General features: G+C 33.4%; 1 protein-coding gene across 1 annotated transcript in view; it reads left to right on the top strand.

The window, feature by feature from the left end:
• The window catches only part of HCN1 (hyperpolarization activated cyclic nucleotide gated potassium channel 1), a 407076-nt gene that overhangs the window by 185561 nt on the left and 198328 nt on the right, over positions 1–23187 (top strand). The window contains exon 3 of the mRNA XM_030814040.1: positions 18513–18674. Coding sequence (XP_030669900.1) covers positions 18513–18674 — 162 coding nt within the window. The remainder of the gene's footprint in view (positions 1–18512; positions 18675–23187) is intronic.

Here is a 23187-nt window from a genome sequence, read left to right as displayed (position 1 = left end):
CTAGAATAATTTACTTAATTCCAGAGAAAATGGTAAGTCATTAGAAGTCTTTGTGTAAGGGATTATTTGATCAGAGATTTTTCTGGAAAGCTTAATCTGTTTTTGATTCTGTCACTGATTTCCAGAATATATTAGGAGAAGAAATGGTATGTGAACTGATTAGTTAAAAATATAAAGAGGAGAACTTTTGCTTTTTATTCTACACGTTTGGACATGATATACGTGTATGTAACTGCCTACAGGATATTTCCAATGGGTTAAGCTATGACCCACTTAGAGTGTCCAAAACTGAAATTCTGTTCTTCTTCCTCTTAAAATGGCTTTGTATTTCCTATATTGAGTGTTGAATGCTTCCACCTACCTAAATACCACAATTAGAAACCTAGGAGCTGCTGTGCCTCTTTCCTTCTCTTTGTCTTCTGCATCCAGTTCATCATCAAGTATTGTCAGTTCTGTTTCTTCAATTGCCTTTTATTCCTTCTGCCACAGCATCAGCTTATCATTGTCTCAAGCTTGAACTTTTCCAACAACAATTTGGAGTCGGTTCCATCTTAGCTATGTTTTCTCCTTTACAATTAATTATTCAATGTAGTTAAAGGGATGGTATTCCTAAAATTAAAACTTAGCCATTTCATTCCCTATTCAAAACCCATGAGATAATATTGTTACCTTCTAAATAAGGCTTCTAAAGTCATTCATTGTTCAAGCTTCCAATATAATCTTTAATTGTAGCCCATTCTTTTTACCCTGATTCCCCTTCCTTTCCACACTCGTTTTCAGATGCTATACTGAATTTCTTTAGGAGTCACTCACGCACCAGGACATCTCACTGCCAGACTCTTCACAAGCTCATTCCTCTTCTTCAACTCATTCTTTTTTTTTTTTTTTTTTTTAAATATGGAGTCTCGCTCTGTAGCCCAGGCTGGAGTGCAGTGGCATGATCTCTGTTCACTGCAACCTCTGCCTCCTGGGTCCAGGTTCAAGTGATTCTCCTGTCTCAGCCTCCTGTGTAGCTGGGATTATAGGAATGTGCCACCTTGCCCAGCTAATTTTTGTATTTTTAGGAGACACGGGTTTCACCATATTGGCCAGACTGGTCTTGAACTTCTGACCTCATGATCTGCCCGCCTCAGCTTCCCAAAGTGTTGGGATTACAGGCGTGAACCACCATGCTCTGCCTTCTTCACCTCATTCTTTATTACTTTTACTTATTCCTCATTGTTCTTAGCTAACTTTTACTCACCAGTAAGGTTTTCGTATTGCTGCACAAAATCTACACAGACACACCACACACATTATGTTTCTCTGGCTTCAGTTTTAAGAAAGCTTCTTCTACTCTGTTCTGGCCACATTGGCTGCCTAGCATTTTTGAATATGCCAGACATGCATCACTTTAGGACCCTTACATTCATTGGTTGATCTCTCTCACTGTGATTCTTTTCTTTCAGAATTAGTACGGATAACTATCACTTTATCCAACCCTTTTAAAAATGAGGCCTACCTGTGCTGATGTGCTGATAATCCCATTTTATATTGCAGGTGCTTAAACCCTTGTTCCTCTTTGGCCAAGCCATCTGCATTAACTGATCTGACATTGCTCAGCTTTGACATTGTTGTGGTCATAAAGTTTAGCATCTGCTAACATTCTACATAAGTAATATATTTATTTTGTTTACTGTCTACTGTCTGTGCCCCTTTTCCCAATAGAATGTAAACTTCTTCATTTTTACAATAGTAGAAATCTCTGTTTTTTTCACTGATTTACCCTGAGCACCCTATGTACATTATTTGGCCACAGTTCTGAGAATTTTCACAAAGCTGGCTTTTACTTTTTAATTTGCTATTTCAAAGTATATAGATTTTTTTTTGACAGAGTGTCTCTTTGTCACCCAGGCTGGAGTGCAGTGGCACAATCTCTGCTCACTGCAACCTCCACCTCCCAGGTTCAAGCAATTCTTCTGCCTCAGCTTCCCGAGTGGCTGGGATTACAGGTGCCTCAAAGTATATGGATTCTTTTGGAAATACTGATGTATTATTGTCATTTTATATAATTTATGTTTTAGCCAATAGTGAATGAGTGTCTTCTTTTCTACGTTCTCAACAGAATAATATATTCCAAGTTAACCACTATGCTTGTGGAAAAATGGTATCTCATTAAAAACTATTCATTTTAAAGCTTCTTTTAAAATTTTGTTTTATGCAGAGGTTGAACACCATTTATACTTTTATTGGCATATTTTTTCTTTAGTGAGACATGTTACGCCCTTTACATTATTTTCTATTTGGGTGTAAGTGTTTTCCTTACATATTCGCAATACATTTTTGCACATTACTTATGTTATTTAACTTAAAATATGTTTGACTAAAATTTTATTGTTGTTTTTCAAAGAATTTATCTTATGCTTCCTTTTCTAAATTCTTCTTTGAATAATTTATCTTCTTCCCTCGTTTATCTATTGTCTATGTTATCTTTACAAACACATATTACCAGGTTTCCTGACCTGCTCACCAATAAAACTATGAGCTATTTTTTTCCCTGACCTTTATTCTCTCGTATTCTTTTGAAGAAAACCTGCCTTTGACTTTAAAAGTGCTCATATTGGCTTTTATCTATTATTTCTCAAAGCACATTTTTAGGTACTTTAGTTTGTGATATTTCTTCTGTAGAAAAACTTTAGATCACCATTCTGAATGATTATATTGTCTTCCTCAATATTCACTTACTGAACAATGTGTTAGTCTCTTAAACTTGAGCAATGTTGTTAAGATAATCATAGTCTACCCTTCGCCTCTATTTTTTTTTTTTATTGAATCCCAGACCTTCTTGATAAAGTGATAAAACATGGAAGTTTTCTGTTTCTGGAACAAATGTTTTAGTTAGTTTGAGAAATCATGGTATAATACAAAGTGTTGTCAGTGACACAGTGCTTATTTATACTAGGTGGTAGGATTTTGAAATTATGTCCTGATGTAATTGTAACAACTCATCTACGTATGCCTTGGGGTGATATAAATGTATCTTGGGAATAATATGGAGCACAATTTGCTAGATTTATTTTATTGCAGATTTTTTTAAATTATTATTTTTAAATCCACAAGTATTTATTAATCCTTTAGTTAGCCTTATCCACATAGCCTGAAGGTAACTTTATGCAATATATTAATTAATTTTGTGCATGAAACAAAGTTTGTATTAAGTACTCGTGCAGAATTTTTCACTTGTGGCATCATAGCAGTGCTCAAAATGTTTTGGATTTTGGAGCATTTCAGATTTGCATATTAGAGATCCTCAACCTGTATATAAAGGGCATATAGTCTAATGAAGAGGGCAGACAAATAAACAGGCAATTATGCCCTAGCATGATAAATGCTAAAATAAAGCAAAGGGAGCTTTAGGAACATATAAGGAAGGGATTTCCGGTACAATCCCAAAGCATGCAGGGAAGGTTTTCAGGAGGAACTAAAGGCCATGCTGAGACCTTAGTTTTTGAAGAAGCTAGATACAATTATAGTAAGGTGAAAAAAAGGTCAAGAAATCCAGCAGTAAATTGATGGCTCCCTTGTCTTAGTTTCCTTGGGCTACTTAAACAATATCATAGACTGGGTGGCTTAAACAACAGATAGTGATTTCTTACAGTTCTGGAGGCTTATCATGGACTGGGTGGCTTAACACCATATCATAGACTGGGGTGGCTTAAACAGTACTTAGTGATTTCTTACAGTTCTGGAGGCTGGAAAGTCCAAGATATAAGATGCCAGCAGATGAAGTGTCTGGTGAGGGCTCTCTTACCAGTTTGCAGAGGCTTGCCAGCCTTCTTGCTGCATCCTCACATGGCAGAGAGAGAGAGTGAAAGAGAGAGGGTTTTAGGGTTCTAAGATCCTCAGAAGAGCTTTGTGGCATTGACCACATCTATAGAAACCTTGAGAATGCTTTTACCTCTCTCTAATTGTAAAAATATTGTCCTATAGCTACTCTCACCTATGATTTTAAAATATGCTTTGTAAAATATTTTCATTTAAAATGTAATGCTAAAAGTTCTACCATCTACGTTATTCTGTATATGCCACTCAGAAATTGGCCTCTTGGATATATCTGTGTTTTTTAGGAAATGCTGAATCTTTTTGAAGAGACTTAGAAAAAGGGGTTGACAGAAATGTAAATATAGATGTAGACGTATTAAAACATTTTTCCATTGTTAGACTCAAAATAAAAGTGCATGTTTTCTCTCTAAATAAATGCTAAACATAATATAAAATACTATCTTCTCTTAACTCTCATGCTACATAAACATACCAGAAAAAGAAATAATAATGTGGAGGCCAGAATCAATGCTGAATTTAGCAGAAAACATGACAGTGATTTGTGAGTTTAAATGCTGGGTGAAAGCCCAGATAATAATGATAGTAACCTTTTGGATGCCTCCATTTAGAACTCGTCAGAAATACTGAATTCTATTGAGTTAAATCATGGCAATTCAATAGGAATACGTTCAGATCTCATTTTTTAGAGTCGATTTTGGCACAGTCAAAGTTTTCCATTACAGAGTTAGCCCATTAGCTCAAATTGATAATGGATCTGGAACTCCTTAAAATACAGCGGGTTTTATGTTGTCAGATCCAATATCAATGGAGACTAATATTTTTGAATAATTCAAAATAGTCTCAAAAGCTCAAAATAGTCTGTGTCATAATAAAAGCCATACCTCCAATCTATCAATATTTTAAGAATTCTGCTAGCATATCATGCATTTAGAGCACAGAAACCAAGTTCCTTCAGTAATAACATTTTTATGATTGTAGAACATGTGGCAATAACCATAAGTTAACACTGCTTTCATATACTCATTATGTATAATCAAAATTTACTTAATCACTAGTTTATTTTATATACTCATAATTCAGTTCACTATTACGTTATTGATAAACAATGAAGAGACAGATTTCAATTAGTTTCTATGAGAATTGACAGCAAAAATAAATATCTCACCAAAATCATTCAGGTTTTCAAAAGACATACAGGTTATTTTAAACTAGGTGACACTGTGAATTCAATCTTTGTGTGCTGTTTATTTTAAATAAAAATAATTGAATTAATGTTAGCAGGTTATAGATTTTATTCATTCATTTTCCCTTTCTTTCAACATTCAAAATGTGTCCCTTTTATTCTCATTCTAAATAACCATGTGCTAAAAGTCCTTGAGATACCAAGACATTAAGATATGATCCTTCCCATCCACAAGTTTATATTTTACTGATGATAATGATTGTATAACCCATAGTAGGAGGAGTGAATTATACCATTTTCAAGTAAAATGACCAAAAGAAAATAAATATGTAGGCTAAAAAACTGAGAAGTAGATGAAGCTTGGCAAGAAAGCAGTGACTATATCATGAAGAGTCTTACGTGTTAAACTGAAGAGCTTGCGCTTTGTCTTAAATTTAATGAAATATTGTTGATTTTTAACCAGGATGGTGGCATCATCATACTTATGTTTTAGAAAGAAATCTCCAATTGTAGGGTAAGTGAGGGCAAATCTAGATAGATGAAAATAATTTAGGAGGTTTTGAAAAAACTCAAGTGAGAGATGATAATTGTCCAAAGTAGGGAATTTACAGTTTAAAAATTTTTACAGAGAGATATTTATAGAACTTAGTCACCAATTAAATGTGGATGTCAAGGGAACTAAGTCTAGCATTATCCTCATGATAAGCTACTTGCAGGCTCAATGTGTATTATACTACGTAGAGGGTGAAATAGGGAAGTAGAGTGTGAGAGAGATTAATATAATTTTGGACATCTTCAGATTGACTTGATTGTGGGTTTTAGAATTAAGAAGTTTTTCTTCAGTAAAGGTCAAGGTTATGGAGTGCCTTGATTATAAGTAATAATGGAAAGCTATGGATGTGGAAGATTTCCCTCAACTAGAATGTGTAGAGTGGAACTAGAGAGATCTGAGAGTGAACATTTTGAGGATACTCAATATGAATGACAAACAAAATGGAATTAAATCAGAAGCAAGAAAGAAACTTGCATTTCAGAAACAGAGAAAGCAGTATCAAAGAGTATATTATAAATTAATGTGCCTAGAGGTCAACCAAATGTGGCTTACAAATTTTTAATTGGATTCAGCAACAGCAGTATATGAAAAATTTATCATGGATGTTTTCAGATGACAGATAGGAAATGCCAGGTTACAAGATGTTTAAAAGTTGATAGCTTTTGATAAGATGTTTTTGATCATCATAAGATGATTTTTGATAAATGCCAGGTTATAAGATGTTTAAAAGTTGATAAAAAGTGAAGAAGGTGTAAGTAACTTTTCAGTATTTGAGAAGAAAATTAGACATTAGTAAAGAGGATTGAGAGGAATACCAGGTCAACATAATTTTCTAATATAGGAAAGATTTAAGCATGCTTAAATGACGGTGAGGAAAAACAGACATAGAGTCCTAGGAAGAAGACAGGAGGTAGTTAATGAAGCAATGTCACTGATGATATAGGAAGAAAAAAAAGAAAAAAAAATAGATGAGGCATCACAGAGAAAAAGAGACACATAGGTGAGGCATCACAGAGAAAAAGAGACATATCATGCACCAGTGTAAGAAGAAAGGGGGTAAGTGTAGATATTTGTAAATGACAATGTTTTCTCAATAAAGTTGAAAGTTAAGTGTATTCTCATGATTGAGGTAAGCAGGCTTAGTATGATAGATTTTGGAAAATCTGGGTAAGTTTTTTAACTAGCTGCACTGGAGAATATATGCGTGCTATCTAGAAATACGCCAATATCACTAGACAGTATAGGAAACATAGTTGATGTTAAAACCATGAAGTAGTTGTGCAGTTGTAAGGTTCTCTGTAGAGGTATATAGAATCTTATGTATAGAACTTAGAAAATGGACAGTCAGTTAATATTGGAACAAAATATTACCATAAGAATGCAACAGAGGAGAAGAGTATTGAAAATTTTGATAAGATACTGGTTGAAATAATGGATCTTTGTGTCAGACTGGATATGGAAAAAAGTGGTGATGAGCAAGGAAAAGAGGGCAGGAGAAAGTAGAACTCTGTAAAGGTTAGGCATTTCAAACAATTAAAAAACAGTTCAGAGAGAGTAAGACAATGACAACTAAAAGCTAGACACACGAAAAAGATGTGACCAGAGAATGAAATTTTTGTAATTAAGAGCTCAAATGAGGACAGACCACAATGATGACAAAGACTACATGGATATTGTGATGTGATGAAGGATGTAACAAAAGATGACAGATATTCTGGAATGAATGGGTATTAAAATTACAAACGAAATGTGTATATAAATTTACTTTATTACAGACATGTTATAAGTATTCTTTTCAGATTAGAGGCCCTATTCTATTGTCACAAAGAGTATTTGGAAACAATATATAATCATACCAAATGTTTCTGAACTGGGATCTCCCCCCACCTCTCCTTTCTCCCTCACTCCCTCCCCCCTTTCCTTGTTTCCTTCTTTTCTTTCTTTCCTCCTTTTCTTTCTTTCCTCCTTCCTTCCTTCCTTCCTTCCTTCCTTCCTTCCTTCCTTCCTTCCTTCCCTCCCTTCCTCCCTCCCTCTATTCCTCCCTTCCTCCCTTCCTCCCTCCCTCCCTGCTTCCTTCCCTTCCTCCCTTCCTCTTGTCTTTCCCCTTTTCCTCCATTTTTTTACTTTCTTCTAATTTGTAAACATGTGTTAAGTGCATGTTTTGTGAATACAATTCTTGACCTCTAGGGCTCACTAGTAAGAACGCAGACACATAAACCTGTAATTATAGCAATGCATTAAACACTTTTACAGAGTTAAGGACAAGCCCCTATTGGAGTAAGTGCTTAATTTTCTCCCTGGAGAGGCCAAAAAAGTCTTTACTGAGGAAGCAACATTTGAGTATGAATAAGTGAATAAGATCATCAGTCAGAAAACGAATAGGATGGAAGGTAGTATACTAGGAGAGAATAGCATGTAAACAAATGCAGACTCTGATCAACCATGTTAAAGGGTACTATGACAAGTTTTGTTTGCCTTAAGCTTGGAATACCTACAGAACAAGGGTGAGAGATGAGAATAAAATGGTAGTACAGAGACCACATCACAAAGGGCCTTTAATGCCAGGCCAAGAATATGGGCTTCGTAAGGATTTCTTGAATATCTAGTGAAAGTTCAAGCAGGAAATCACATGATTAGGTTTGAATTGTAAAATGATAATTCTGGATGCCAAGTGGACCATATTTTCAAGGAAGGAAAGATTGAATGTGAAGTAAATTAAGTTTTTGCAAAAATAATGATAGACACAACTCAATTTATGAATTAAATCAGTAACAGCAGTCCAACATAATTTTAAGAATTGGAGAGGGACTTGTCAAAGTGATTTCAAATTTATCTTGGAGTACAAGTGTATGAAGCTCAAACATGCAGTTAATGGATTTGAGTTATATAAATACTTTCAATGTTATATAGGTCCAATTCAAATGATTGAAGAAAATACACATTGTAAGATAAACGTTCATGGTTCAACAGGCGGGATAAGATAACACATGTGGGCTTTCTGTTGCTCCTGAGTCCAAAACAATTAAAGAATCAAAGTGAGTAAAAGAATACATCTATAAAACAAAAGGGAACAAATGCAAGGAACTCGTTAAGACAGAACAATACACAAAACTTTTAAAGAATTGAAAGACAAGGGGAGGAAGAATGCAGACTGACACAAGGAGATAAAATCACATTTGGAGATATGATGCAACTGAGTCTGCAAAAGAAATGGGGGCCAATCTGTGTAGTGGAATCTTTGAGACATTTGGAGTTGGAGTCAGAAGTTATAATGGAGAATGTAATTGAGCAATAGGTCAGTATATTGGAAGGAATTTTAATTTAAGGTCAGTCCTATACCTCCATGAATCATCATCCATTTCTTGCCTCCCACCCATTGAACACATGCATAGATTTTAGGCCATTTTTATTTATCTTAATGTAAAGTTCTTTATCTTTTCACTAAAGAAATTAAACCTATGTTTGGGGAAAGATATAGTTTCAATAAATGCTTGAAGGAATGGAGTCAAGTCTTTAAGTAATCCGGGAGAAAATTATTTTCAATCCAGACAAGGTGTTATTAAACAGGTAAGACAGAAAGATATTGTCAAACATGTACCTACTCTTCTAACCAATCTCCCACTTAAATAAAACTATAAACTGAGACAGAGTGAGGAAATTACATGATAATGTTAAAGAAAACAACAACTATGATAGCTCTCCAGTAGGTCTAGAGAAAAATGAGTGCTGATTAAAGCAAGTGAGAGGTCTCTAGAAAAGTAAGGGTTCATGTGATTTAGTGAGGACGTGGAAGGTGTTGTCATAAGCAGTGGTGAACCCAGTGCCTAATATTACTTTCTGCACATAGCAAATACTTAATAGGTGGTTTCAGTGATATGAAAAATCAAACTTATACAGATAAGCCTTATTACTTTTAAGGATGCTTCCACATAGATTAGTTTCTTCAATAAACTTTCGACAATTCAGATAGTTGAGTATTTTTGGCACTTAAGGTGATCTATCAAGTATCTATATGTACTATTATCACCTGAATTGATGGAGCATTATGATGCCTTCCTTCTGGAAGCTGTCCAACTAGTGAATCTGAAATCATGCCATTTTCCAGTAGATCAAGTCTTACTCAATTGTTTCTTGGGGTGCTAGCAGATTTGCCAATGCTTCCTTATTTTTTAACGTTTACGTTCTTTTTTAGGGGGATTGCACTAATATGTTTTTATATTTTATTAAGTTCAATCAAATGGAAGAATGCACGGTTTGTTCACAAAGAATTGTAGTGCAATGTTATTGGTTTAATACCAAAATCATGTACTTAGGGATTTCTTTTGGAAGCTATATGCCAAGACAGCAAACCAGCACCTCTGTTTCTTCCAGAGCATCCCTGACACAAACCCACTCAAATAAATTAATATTCTGCACTTGACTGGCTTACCTGGCCAGAACAACAAGATGCTGTGCCAATGCATGATGTAACTGTGATGACCAATGCATAAAAAATTATGAATAAGCATTGCTTTCATCTGAACAGTTTTTTCAGAAGCCTGTTTTTCTTTCTGTTATCTCCCCTATAGAGTTCACCTATCAAATGGTGCAGTAAGCGAGTTGGCATATGCCTTTTTAAACTTCAAATGATGACAGGAGGCTGGGATGTTAAAGACATTGTGCAATTTGCCCCAATGTAAGGCTCACTCTCACTTCTTTTAGTGGAAAAACCAAAGCAGAGTTAATAGAATATTGCTAATTTGTCTATTAGTTTTCTTTTCACCATCTTTCTCTACATTCACACACACACATACACACACCCCTTTATAATTAGTATTTTTAATTATTCTTTTTAATGTGTAAGAACTACACGTGTAGTTCTTACACATTAAAAAGAATACTGCCTTTTTAATTTAAAAATTGGTATTTATTTTGAATTCTCAAGATAAATTTTAGAAAAAAATCTTCAGAAAATAAGAGATATTTAATCAAATCAATATATTAGTGCTGACTTACATCTGGAAATTAAGTGTGTATAGTAAACATCAAATAATCTTCAGACAAACATCATTAAAATGAGGTTCAAAGATCCATCATAAGATACGTGGTTTTCGCCTCATTTAAATATGCCAGTGATTGCACAATTTGTAAATATTGTCTACATTTGCAGCCATTTGAAACTTGTAATAGAGGAATAGACAATGATCTTAAATTGTTTAATTTTAGTCTTTTTTTAGAGTATTAATCCATTGAAATTTCTTCTTAGTAGGGTGATTTCCAATATTCATTCATAATTAGATTTTCCCATCACTTAAGCTGCTTTTTAAAGTAAATTAAGCATATGAGGTTATGCTTGCTCTTTCACTTTTCCTGGGCGTGGTACAATAAATAAATGTTCTGACCTGTCACATGGTCATCATGAAAGTTGAAAAGATGTATTTCTTTTCCTAAGGAACTTAAGAATTCTAAAGATTTGGGTAGATTCAGTTAAAAAATAGCCTATCATATTAAAATAGGTGATATTTTAAATATGACTCTATAATATTAAAATATAACTATACCAAAATGTCACCTATCAAAACATTTTTGTTTTTTGACCTATTCCAAGTTGTCAGCTGGTATTGACTTGAAATTTGAAGAAAAATGAGTAAAATTAATAGAAACAGTTCAGCTCAGTTAGATATTTATTAGTACTGACCCATTTATACAAATTGTTAGTTGAATAACTTTCTATAGGAGGAAAAACATTTGTTGAGCACGAGCTCTGTGCCACCAGGCATTGTGCTTGACAGATTTCAAAGTTTGTACTTTAACAGTTTACATTATACCTATTTCCTGTCGTTGTTTCCTACCAAAAATGTTCAAAGGATTCATATTGTAAGTTTCTCATTTGTTCATATTTCTCTTAGTAATACATTATCTCTGATTATTCTCAGACTGTTAAAGCTAAATAAATAACAAGTTTCCATAAAAACACACTTTTTGTAAATGTTTTAGATAGATGAAATTAAAATTCTGTGCAAAAAATATGTATGCATAGAAATGGATGGTATATCACATAGCAGCAAACAAAATGAAACATATATAGAAATTCTGAGTAATAGCCAAGGTAAAATATAGTTGAAAAGGTAGTTAAGAAACATAACAAGTTTTTAAAAAATAACTAAAATGTCTAAAATTGCTTTCTTTTTATTTTATGCAAACATGTATAAGTTTATTAAAGGAATTTGTGGATTAAAATAACATATACACCTATACTTTATTTTACAACTCATGATTGATAAAGAATACATTCTGTTCTATAACTACTTATATGAGCATATCGTTGTTATGAAAAGTACTGTTTTCTTTACTGCAGTCATGTAATGAGACATATATTTCTCTGATGTTTCAAAGACATCATCATATCTGTGCCACTTCAAAGAGATTTCTCAGAAGAAAGACTTCTTAAGTTTTGATACACCATTTGGGAAAATAAAGTCAGCCTGAAGTGACTTCACATTTTCCTCATATATGGGTTGGTTTGAGAATCAGAGGCCCAGAGTAGCTATGACACATCTGTCCTTCTGGAAATCAAATTTTGTTTTGTGCCTCCTGGAAATATGTACATATAGCCGTGAAAAGAAATCTGTTTTACCCTGTAGGGCAGGCCAGCTCTCTCTGTGTCTCAAAGTTCCAATGAGTTGTGTTTGAGAAGCTAAAAAGAGAAGACTAAAAAGAGGGAAAAAAAGAATTAGGAAAATACCTAGGAAGTGAAGATTCTTTTTCAATTAAAATGTTTTTTAGGAATTGAGAGATTTTATTGTTTTTAAATCTTTGGGGGTTAATCTAGCATAGATGAAGTTAATGATTCTGGAGAAAAAGCAGTCCAGTAAAATTATGTCAATTTGATATTGCCACCATAGCCAAGCGCATAAGCAGTATGTTTATATTATGTATGTCTTAAGTTTTCGTTTTAAATTTTAATTTTATATTAATCAACTTGTTCTACATTTTACAAAGTGTCTATCCACAGCGGTTAGGGAGAGATCTTGTTTTTACCACAGGGTGAGGAGGTCTGAATTGAGTGGGTTTCTAGAAAGACAGATCAGATTCATATCTAAAAGTTAGTAGGGACTCCTTAGGAATATAAGATACATCTGTTGAGACTGGGAAAAAACAAATAAGAAAATTACAAATATATATTTGCTTGAAGGTAAGGGGGTCAAAGTTGAGAGAATTCAACTATAAGAGTATTCCTTTCGAAAATATAAAACTTTAAGCTGAAACTGAACAAGATAGTCATGGGCTTTGAGGAAGTAGAAAGAGAGAATGGGATGTTGTTAGGAATAGGGAAATGGATAGACCATTGCTGACGGCCTCAACTAAGGTTGCTATCCTTTAAAAAAATTTAAGTAAGTACAAGCTGCACAATTTGCTCTCCAGTAATCTCCCAAAGTTTAGGTATACAAGGTGGCTGTTTTGATTAATCAGAAGTTGACATTTTTTTCAGAGAAAATGCAGTGGAAAAGGACAGAGCCCTTAATAAATGGAGATGTGTGGCACGTGGACATTGGGAGGTTGTTTGATGCCAGAAATGAGCAAAATTATGGGTAGTGTAGGCAAATAGAATGAACATTAAGAAAATAATTTCTTATATAGCTGGACAAATAATGTGTGACGTTGTCAGAGGGCAGTGAGGAAATAAGGGCATTCACATCAGAACCTAAGACATTGGGGTTTGAAAGAAGTGAACAGACTTTGAGAAAGCTACCAGAGAAGTTGCGTCTTTGGGGAGGGGAAGGTGGTGTGGTGGGGAGAGTCTTAAGTCTCAGGAAAAGCAGAGAAGTAGAGAAAGCATTTCATGAGGTGGCTGAGGGTATTTGATAATTAATTGGTTATGTAGGAGGAATTTTGGAAGGAATAGTGGAAAGAAGAATTCAGGTAAAAAGCACTCAAGAGCATGAGGATGGGACGATACTTGGAGGAGGCTGAAGAGTGGATTATTGCTTTTGGACTATGGACAGAAGCTGATAGTTTTGAGGTGTTCAGATGGTTGACCTGAACATTAAGGTATTCTCAGTCCGAATAAAATCCTAGTTAAAAAGGGGACGGATAAGATTCATCCAATGACTGCAGTCATTGGTCAGCGTTAAAAGAGATTACTATGAAGAGTGTTATTCTCTCGTATGAAGTAAAACCTTCTACACTTTGTACCTAAAGCATTACTTTCAGGGCAAGAATTACAGAGGTATAATAGGGCTTTTAAAATATTTATTTTACCATTGATTAGGACTATTACATATTGAGCCCTGAAGATATGTTAACAGTAAAGCTGAATCTGAGTAGCTATTTTTTTAATTTTGTGTCAGGAAGGTATGTATACATTCCATCTAAAAAATAAAATAAATTGTGCAGGTGCCGATATATAAAGAGAAACAGAAGAATCCAACCTTGTTTTACACCTTGTTAAATACAATGTTCTCTTTCAAGAGAGCCATTTTTGGCCCATTTTCTTAATCTTATTTTGATACTTATGAAGGTGTATTAAGAAGTCTTGAATCGATATTGAGATCACACAAACTAGCCCAGAAATTATCCTGGTATGTAAAGTCAACGACTAAAAGCAGCTTAATGCACAATATAAAAAGTCTTCAATTATTTTTGATAGTTTTTTGGTTAAGGAAAACAAAATAGAACAAATAATTAGGCATAGATTAAGGTCACTCGTTTTATATACAAGCTATTAGATTGAAAGACTGATGAATCCAGTACATCAGGAAAGAATATGGAAGCATTTTAAAAGAATTAAGCCAATTTATGGATATCTGCTGTACAGTGCAGTTTAGAATGACCTTTTAAAAACAGGATGAAATAAACATTGCTCCTGGGAAAATATCACAAAAAATCACACTTAGATGAACAATTCACAGATATTAGGGTAGAATTTGGGATTCTGACATAAAATATCCTAGAGCATTTTTCAGTTTTAGAAAGTTAATTAGTTATCCTGTCTGGAGTTATTGGACTCCAACTAGATAAAATTCTAAACGTATAACATAAAAAAAGTTCAATGAGAATTTGTGACCAGATCTTTCTTCTTATTAAGGTCACATGAACAGCACAATGTCCTGAGCTGGACAAATGTAAAGCACAGTGTCTTCTAAAGACATGGTTTGTAGTCTAGATATGGTGAAAACAAGATTAAAGCGTTGTTTAAAAACTTATTTATTTATTTATTTATTTTTTGCACATCAAAGTCTCACTGTGTCGCCCAGGCTGAAGTGCAGTGGCATGATCTCGACTCACTGCAACCTCCACCTCCAGGGTTCAAGTGATTCTCCTGCCTCAGCCTCCTGAGTAGCTGGGACTACAGGTGCCCACCACCACGCCCGGCTAATTTTTGCATTTTTAGTAGAGACAAGTGTTCACCACATTGGCCAGGCTGGTCTCGAACTCCTGACCTTGTGATCCGCCCACCTCGGCCTCCCACAGTGCTAGGATTACAGGTGTGAGCCCCCGCACCTGGCTGTAAAACTTATTTTAATTACATTTTTTTCAGTTGACTCCTAAAAATACCACTTGAAAGTAACTTAAAAGTGTATTGCTAGTCGGTGAAAAGAGGCTTTCTTTCTGTTACCCCAACCCTGAGCCCTCAGGTTAGGTTTCAAGTCAGGTTACTTAGAAGATGGAAAATGGTAATGAAGTTTTTGGTTTTTTTGTTTGTTTTAATTCCCTTGTTTAAGATACAGAAGCAAAGTGGTACACTCTTAACACCATAAAAGGTTATTTATGTTATTATTATTAAACCCCTTCAACTCCCTGATTCATTCATTTAGTAACAATTTACTGAGTGTCATTCATGGTGCCATTTTACATGCAGTCAAGTTTTCATGCAATAGTACCAAGACAATTGATTTATATGGAAATTTATTACTTAAGAATGTCCAACTCATAGATGAAGAAAAACTAAAAATATTAATCAATAGTGTTAGCCACTTGATTAGTAAGGTGAATAAAGTCACACTTAGATTTATCCTACAAGCTGTCCTTATTAATAATAAGTTGCGGCTATGCATAAATTAGATCAGATGCTTCCTTCTTTGGTTAACCTGACTATCTACAGATGTGTGAGCTCCATAAGGAAGTAGCCTTCTCATTCCAAATCTTTCTTGAGTAAAGTTTTAACAGGACCATTAATCTCAGTATTCAGATCATATGTAATGATTATGCCTGCCAGAGTATATTAGTTATAAGGGTTCAAAAGACAATCAGATCAGGCAGAGATAATGCACACATTCACGTATTCATCACAAGTAATATTATATACTTTACATATGCTCTTTTATCAGTTAGATAAATAAAGACGAAGATATATGGGTTTGACTAGTTGAAATTTGCCTCTGCTATTAACCAGCGTAAAAGTACCCAACTTGCTTGTACCTTCTCCAAAGTTAAATTTGGATAGTTCCAAAAGTGATGTCAATTTTGAACACATAATATTAATGTCCATAAGGGAGACTGTTTATAAAATTAATTATGTGGGTTCTTACCGAGTACTCCAAAGATAGTAGAGTGACTGTATGAAGCCAGCACTAGCACTACCCAACATTATGGAATTGGGAATGACTATTTGTTAGCAGATAGGCTTGAATCTGGGCATAATCTTATAATAGTTCATGAAAATACATAGTAGCAAAACAAAAAGTATTTCTAATGTGTTATCATTGATATTATATCCCCATTAACTTCCTCTATGAAATTAGTGGTCCTGTCTCTCTAGAGAACATTTTAGAGATAATAGGGTTTTCTTTCTTAAAGGAACTGAAAAACTTAGCATATTATTTTATCTTAATTATCTCGCAAAAGCCCATGAAAAGAATCTAATTTCCCAAAAGGAAGTAGAAAATGCAAGAAAAACCCAGTCAGATCTACTAAGAATGGATGCTGGTTCTCTAGACCATTCCATACTCCACTCTAAAGCCTGATAATTGAATGATGGCCGCTGCCTGTATACTTATAATTTGTAGATTTTGTCATATTTTCAGATAGTTATTAGTTGCTTCAAATAATTGGGCTGAAATGTGATAAGTTTCCTGGTTTTTCCAGAAGTTTATATTCTGCAATTTAACACTATTTCCCAACAAAACACAGTCTTTACCCACAAGACATCTTAAATGATTTTCTCAGGAAATATGAAGATATAAATGTAAATTCTGTTACTAAACAACAACAAGAAAACTAAGTCTGTGATGACTTTTTCCGACTTTATCAGTAGAAAGCTTTTTTATTATGTTTTAGTATAAAACTTTTAATGAGAAATTATTGATGAAATTGTTAGTAGAGTTTCTATTTATGTATTCAGCGACCAAGAAATATCAGAGGGAATAATATCAAAAGGATGTTTCTATGGGTTTTCCAAATTTAAAATCAAAATAAAAAGTAGCTTACAGAAAAATAAAATTCTTAATGCTATAAAAGAAGTTGTGTGTATAGCTGTCTGAATATCAAAATATGTGGTCTGTTGCCCTTAAAATCTAGAACCGCCAACTTTCTTTTAAAAAGAATTCAGAACAGCGTGTATATTCCCACAAAAAATAATCTTTTTGCTCACTATAATTACTATGTCAAAAAGATTGTTTAAAGAAAGAATTAATGCTCATAGAAATATATCAAACTGAAAAACATTTAATTAAAGACAGATTTTGGTTATTTTATAAAAGCAAAGTCACAGATGCCCTGTCATTTTACCTCTGAGTTCTTCAGTATGTGTATTTTAAGAATTATAGATGTTTTCTTACAAAGATATCATTTCTAAAACCAAACGTAGTTTTTTTTCTTTTCTTTACATTTTTTGGATAATTTTTCAATACAAGTTTACCTTGTTACTTCAAAAACATACCATTCTTTTGGTGAATTATACAAAAAGTGATTCTAAATATCTGAAATTATTGTGTTTATATGTACTTACTCATATTTAATTGTATTTATTAATGCAGTAATTCCTTAACAATTATAACAAAACTTAATTCTACAATGTAGGTCTGCTCCCAAGTGGGTTTTGCTATTCTAGACTAGGTAAAATATAAGTAGAAACTATATTAGCAGCCAGTTAGAGAGTGCAATAAACTGCTAAAGAAAGGACTCACAGTCTAAATCTATTTCTTGTAAATTCTAGAAAAATGTGTAGTTACAGATGTAAAGATGGATATTTGTTTCCATTTATAAAATTTTGATGGATTATGTTGATTTGTCGTAATGTTTGTGTTTTCTGAAATAATCTAACCTACCATACTGAATTTCACGAAAATACAAACAATAAAGAGTAACTGAAAAGTAAAGCCTGTACCATAAAAATACAAAAAGTTTATGGAAATAGTTATGATTTTTAAAAGTGTTACACAATTGTTTGTAAACCAAATCCAGGTAGCCTTTATCTCAAAGGCTTCTATTTATGGTCAGTATCCACAATTAAAGAAATATCTCCATTCACATAGCTATAAATTTAACTGTAATTTATTATCAATATTACTTCATATTTTGCAGCTGAACTCCTTTGCATATGTTTTTCAGTCTTTGGGTATTTTCTTTGTCTTTCCACAAATCTATTAATATAGCAAGGGATGAGAAGCAGGGTAGAAGCTACCCATCATTTGTAAATTTTGCTACCTTGTTTTAAAGTAGCTTTGCTAAAATATGCAAAAGAACAATAAAGAAAAACTTCTGGCAACATTGATGTTCTTTAATACATACATTTATATATTCATGCTATCTCTGTTGCACTTAAAACATAGTTGGTTTTAATATTCATAAAGTGGAGTGTCAACCTCATTGTGAAAATAAAGAAATGTAATCTGTTTCTATTTCTGCAAGTTATTCCCATATTTTTATTAAATCAATTCTTACACTACACAACGTCAATGCCTACTATCAATAGTATGCTTGATTTTTCTAAAAAATTGATTATAAGAATTGATTTTATATTTTGGTCAACAGATATTCCACATGACATATGACCTCGCCAGTGCAGTGGTGAGAATTTTTAATCTCATCGGCATGATGCTGCTGCTGTGCCACTGGGATGGTTGTCTTCAGTTCTTAGTACCACTACTGCAGGACTTCCCACCAGATTGCTGGGTGTCTTTAAATGAAATGGTTGTAAGTAATTTCTGTTATTTTACACTCTGACTTTTCCACGTTGTGCCAAAACCTTGTAAGTAATTATGTTACAATGATCTGATTTCTCCTCTATAAATGTTTACAGACAACTTGATTTTGCTTCTATGAATATAAAATCAGATGTTATGTTTGTGGGGGGTGGTTACAACTAAATTTTACTTATTGACTATGTTCCTGAGTATGTATATGTTACAACATCTACTTTTATGTATTTTATTCTGTGTATACTGAGGCATATCTTATTTCAAAGGCACAATCACAAAATATGACCATGGTACAGCATTCTTTCAAAAATGCCTGTGGCTTAGAATAACTCCGTATTTCGTCAACATTTTTTAGCATTCGCTATGTTCAAGACATACAATTTTAGGGATTGTAAAACATGCAAAGGCAGGTACATCAGCATGGATATAGATTAAATATGTATGAAATGAAATGAAGTTTCAGATACTACTTTTTGCTAGGGAAAATAAGGAAAACTTCGGGGAAATGGTAGGCTTTAAACTTACCTCTGAAAGATATATAAATATTTAAAAAACTATAAAGTATAAATTTGATTTAAATAGCTAGGTACATTCCTATTTAATTTTAAGAAGATGTGTTTTGATCTATATAATGCAACACTCAACACTCACAAAAGAATTAAAAGAACAGTGAATATTTTAATAGATATATCTATAAATCTCCATATATTTTATATATGCACACATATGTGTTCACAAATATTTGTTCTTTTTGTGTAAGTTCCCATATTTTCTTTCTACATTACATTTTAATTACATTTTTACCTAATAAAACATTGTTTAACTGTGAATAGCCCTCTTTGATATGTGACATTTTATGGTACTTTAATTTCATGAGATTTTTACATTTATCCCTTAGGTATAAATCAAATATTGTCTTTTCTCAAACTGTTCTACTATTGATTTCTTGGATTACTTTTGTAGAAATTACATGGACACCAAAGATTATGATGTTTTCTCCTAATGATTGTAGCATAGGCTTTCTATTTGAAAAAAAAGGTGGTTTACATTGAAAGTTAAGATGTATTGTTTTATTTTCTTCCTTTTCTATCTTCTTCCCTATTGTCTTCCTTCCTTCCTTCCTTCCTTTTGCTTTTTGTCTTTTCTATGCTTTCATTGATGTTTGACCTGATATTTATTATATTTACCTAGATCTCACATTCATTTCATTAATATTTGCTTATCTATCACTAAATCACAAAGAGCTTTCCTGACCACCTTATCTTATATATTACTCCACTGGTTTATATGTTAATAATAAAGGCATTTAGCAACACACACACACACACACACACACACACACACACACACACACACACACAGGTACATAACGCTCTTATCTGTTATTTATATTTTTCTTTGTTCCCCACACCAGAATGTAATGTCTGTTCTCTTCTATCCTGTATTTCCAGTGGTGTCTTGGCTTATTTTGTGCTGCTATAATAGAATACTACGGACTGGGTAATTTATAAAAAGCAGAAATGTATTTCTCACTGCTCTGGAGCCTGGAGAGTACAAGATGAAGGTGCCAGCACGTTCAATTTCTGTATCTAAGATGGCACCATGCTGCTATGTCCTCCAGAGAAGACAAATCTATCCCTCACATGGCAGAAGGTGGAAAGGCAGGAACATACTTCTGAAAGCCTTCTTTAATCAATTTATGAGAGCAAAGCAATCATGACCTAAACACCTTTATTAGGCCCTACCTCCCAACATTGTTGTATTATGGATTAAGTTTCTAACACATGAATTTTGGGAGTCACATTCGGACCATAGAAAGTGCCTAGAATAGTACCTGACACATTAATTTGCTGTGACTTAGTCACTTATCATTGACAGTTTATTTGAGAAAGATTCTATATGGTAGTTTCGATAACTAAAGAACAAAGTAAGCAGTAGTTTGGTTGGCTCATTTTTCAAACCTGTGATGTCTACTTGATTATGGATCTGTCACTTTACTTATCTTTTTGAGGGAGTAAAGTATATGGTAAAAATAGTAATAATTATATTTTTCAGAAGGAGAAAAGGCAACAGCTCTATAATCTGGCTACTGACTGAGAGGATAGTATAAAAACGTTAGCACTACTGCCAAAAGATGATTCATTGGCACCAACCAATATTTAATTTGGTAAAAAATTATTATTTTACATTTTTCCTGTGTATCTTTCAGAAAAATACCAAGTGTCATCATAGAAATAGTAAAATAACTATTTTGGGATGTCCATAAAGTACATGTGGTAGTATAATTATAAGGCAATATACTACTTAATATATCTGATGATAAACACATTTATTGAAAAAAATTCTTGATTGTTTTTCTTTAAACATGTCTATATGTGCTCAAATGTGTGTGTTCATGTGTGTGTGTGTGTGTGTGTAGTATGTTTATTCCAACACAGCCCAACCTTCAACCTTTTTTTATATCCTGACATTATACAAAATGTCTTTCCAGAATTTGCAATTCACTTCTTGGCTTTTTTTTTTTTTGGCTGTAGATTTACATACGAAATTGGTTTTTATTTTCTTTTGTGTTTATTTAACATTTTTCTATGTGTAACTCTAATGTAGAGAGAAGGAAACCATCATGTATGTTCAAATATAAAAGCCATAACTTATTTTATTTTATTGTTTTAATTTTTTGAGATGGGGTCTTGCTATGTTGCCAAGGCTGGTCTTAAACTCCTGGGATCATGTGATCCTCCCACCTTGGCCTCCCAGTGTGCTGGGATTACAGGCATGAGCCATAATGCCTGGCCTAATTTATATTGTGGATAATAGTGATGTGAAGGAAATAACCATAAAAAAGACCATTTTTGAAACAAGAGAGAATCTTGATGGTATCATTTGACCTTGAAGATACTATTTTCCATTCTAAAGCTATGGAGTTTTGGTAAATCATTTATTGCAATAATAAAAAGCATAGTATATTTATGCACAAGGAGTTATAATGGAGAAGTGCAAATCCAATATGAGAACAAAAGCACCCTGCATTTATTTAATACACTTACTATATACAAAACTCTGTGCTTTGAAGGATGCTATCTTATTTGGTCCTCATAGCAACTGAATGAGGGAAACATTATTTTGCCCCACTTTTTGGCTAGAAAAATGAAAGTTTTTGGAAGTTAAATGAATAGTCAGTGTCACACACCTAGATTATAGAACCGAGAGTAGAATGCTTATATAGCTGACTCCGTAATTTCTGCTCTAAACCATGTTGGACGGTTTTGTGCAGCATAGATTATAAAGAACAGTTAAGTAATGTAGTAATAAAGAGACAAAACCTATTAGTTAAAGCACTCCAATTGCAGTAGAAAATCACATTAAAATTAACGTTTGAGCTCTGACACTAAAAAGTGGCAAGATTGATCTTTGTGAGATGTAGAAAACCAAAATCAAGTTGAGAAATCAAAAAATTAAGGAGCCAGGCCAGGATATATGCAGGAATGTACTAGTCTTTCTTGGGTTTGGGCTTGACAAACATGCTATGACATTAGGCTCTGATTCTAAATTATTTATAATAAAGATTAGTGGGTCTAACAAATTCTTTATGTTTATTCTTCTTCATTGTATCCTTCCATCATTAAATTATTTTTATTCTTAAATATTAATTACTATATATTTATATCCTCCTTAACTGTATCTGCACTTATACCCATACTTTTATCTGTATCCCACTAGCTAGATGAGGAGAAACTCAAAGTCAATGCTATAATTATACTATCTCTGTAACTGTAGTGTTGATAATTTGTTTAATATATCTATTCTTATATTAACTGTTTCATTCCATAAACGTAGGTTCAATTCCTCTCAGTGAATTCCTTTGCAGTCTTTCTAAATTCCTCATTAAAGTTTTTATTTAAATATTATTTTTAAAAAGTCAATCACTAACCGTCGTGGGTGCTATAGTTTAAATGTATCCTCCTAACTTCATGTGTTGAAAACCTAATCCCCATGGCAGAAGTGTTGGGATGCAAAGTCTGGTAAGAGGTGATTACATAAAGAGCAGACTGACCTCATGAACAGATTAATATTGCTACTGTAGAAGGGGGTTAGTTATAAATATAAGTTTGGCTATCTCCAGCTCTGTTTCACATGTGATTGCTAGCCCTTTCACCCTTCTATCCTTATGCCATGGTAGGAGACAGCCCAAAGGCCCTCACCACATGAAACTTTCAAAGATCTTGGATATCCCAGCCTCCAGGACTGTGAGCTAAATAAATTTCTGTTCATTATAAATTACCCAGTCTGTGGTATTTTGTTACAAAAACAGAAAGCGGACTAAAAGTGCAGGCTACTTAAATTGACTAGGAAGGAGATACCGACTTGCAAAACACAACGTGAACAGGAAGTAACTTTGCTTTGTATTTATATTATTTGTTTTTGTTTCATTCAAGAAATAAGTCCGAATTATATAATTCTATCTGAATGAAAATCTTGGATATGGCAGATAATTACTTTCTAATAAG

Source organism: Nomascus leucogenys, chromosome 6 (genome assembly GCF_006542625.1).
Source record: "Nomascus leucogenys isolate Asia chromosome 6, Asia_NLE_v1, whole genome shotgun sequence".
Classification (NCBI taxonomy): Eukaryota; Metazoa; Chordata; class Mammalia; order Primates; family Hylobatidae; genus Nomascus; species Nomascus leucogenys.
The sequence above is the reverse complement of the archived record's forward strand: the minus strand, read 5'-3'. Positions and strand labels throughout refer to the sequence as shown.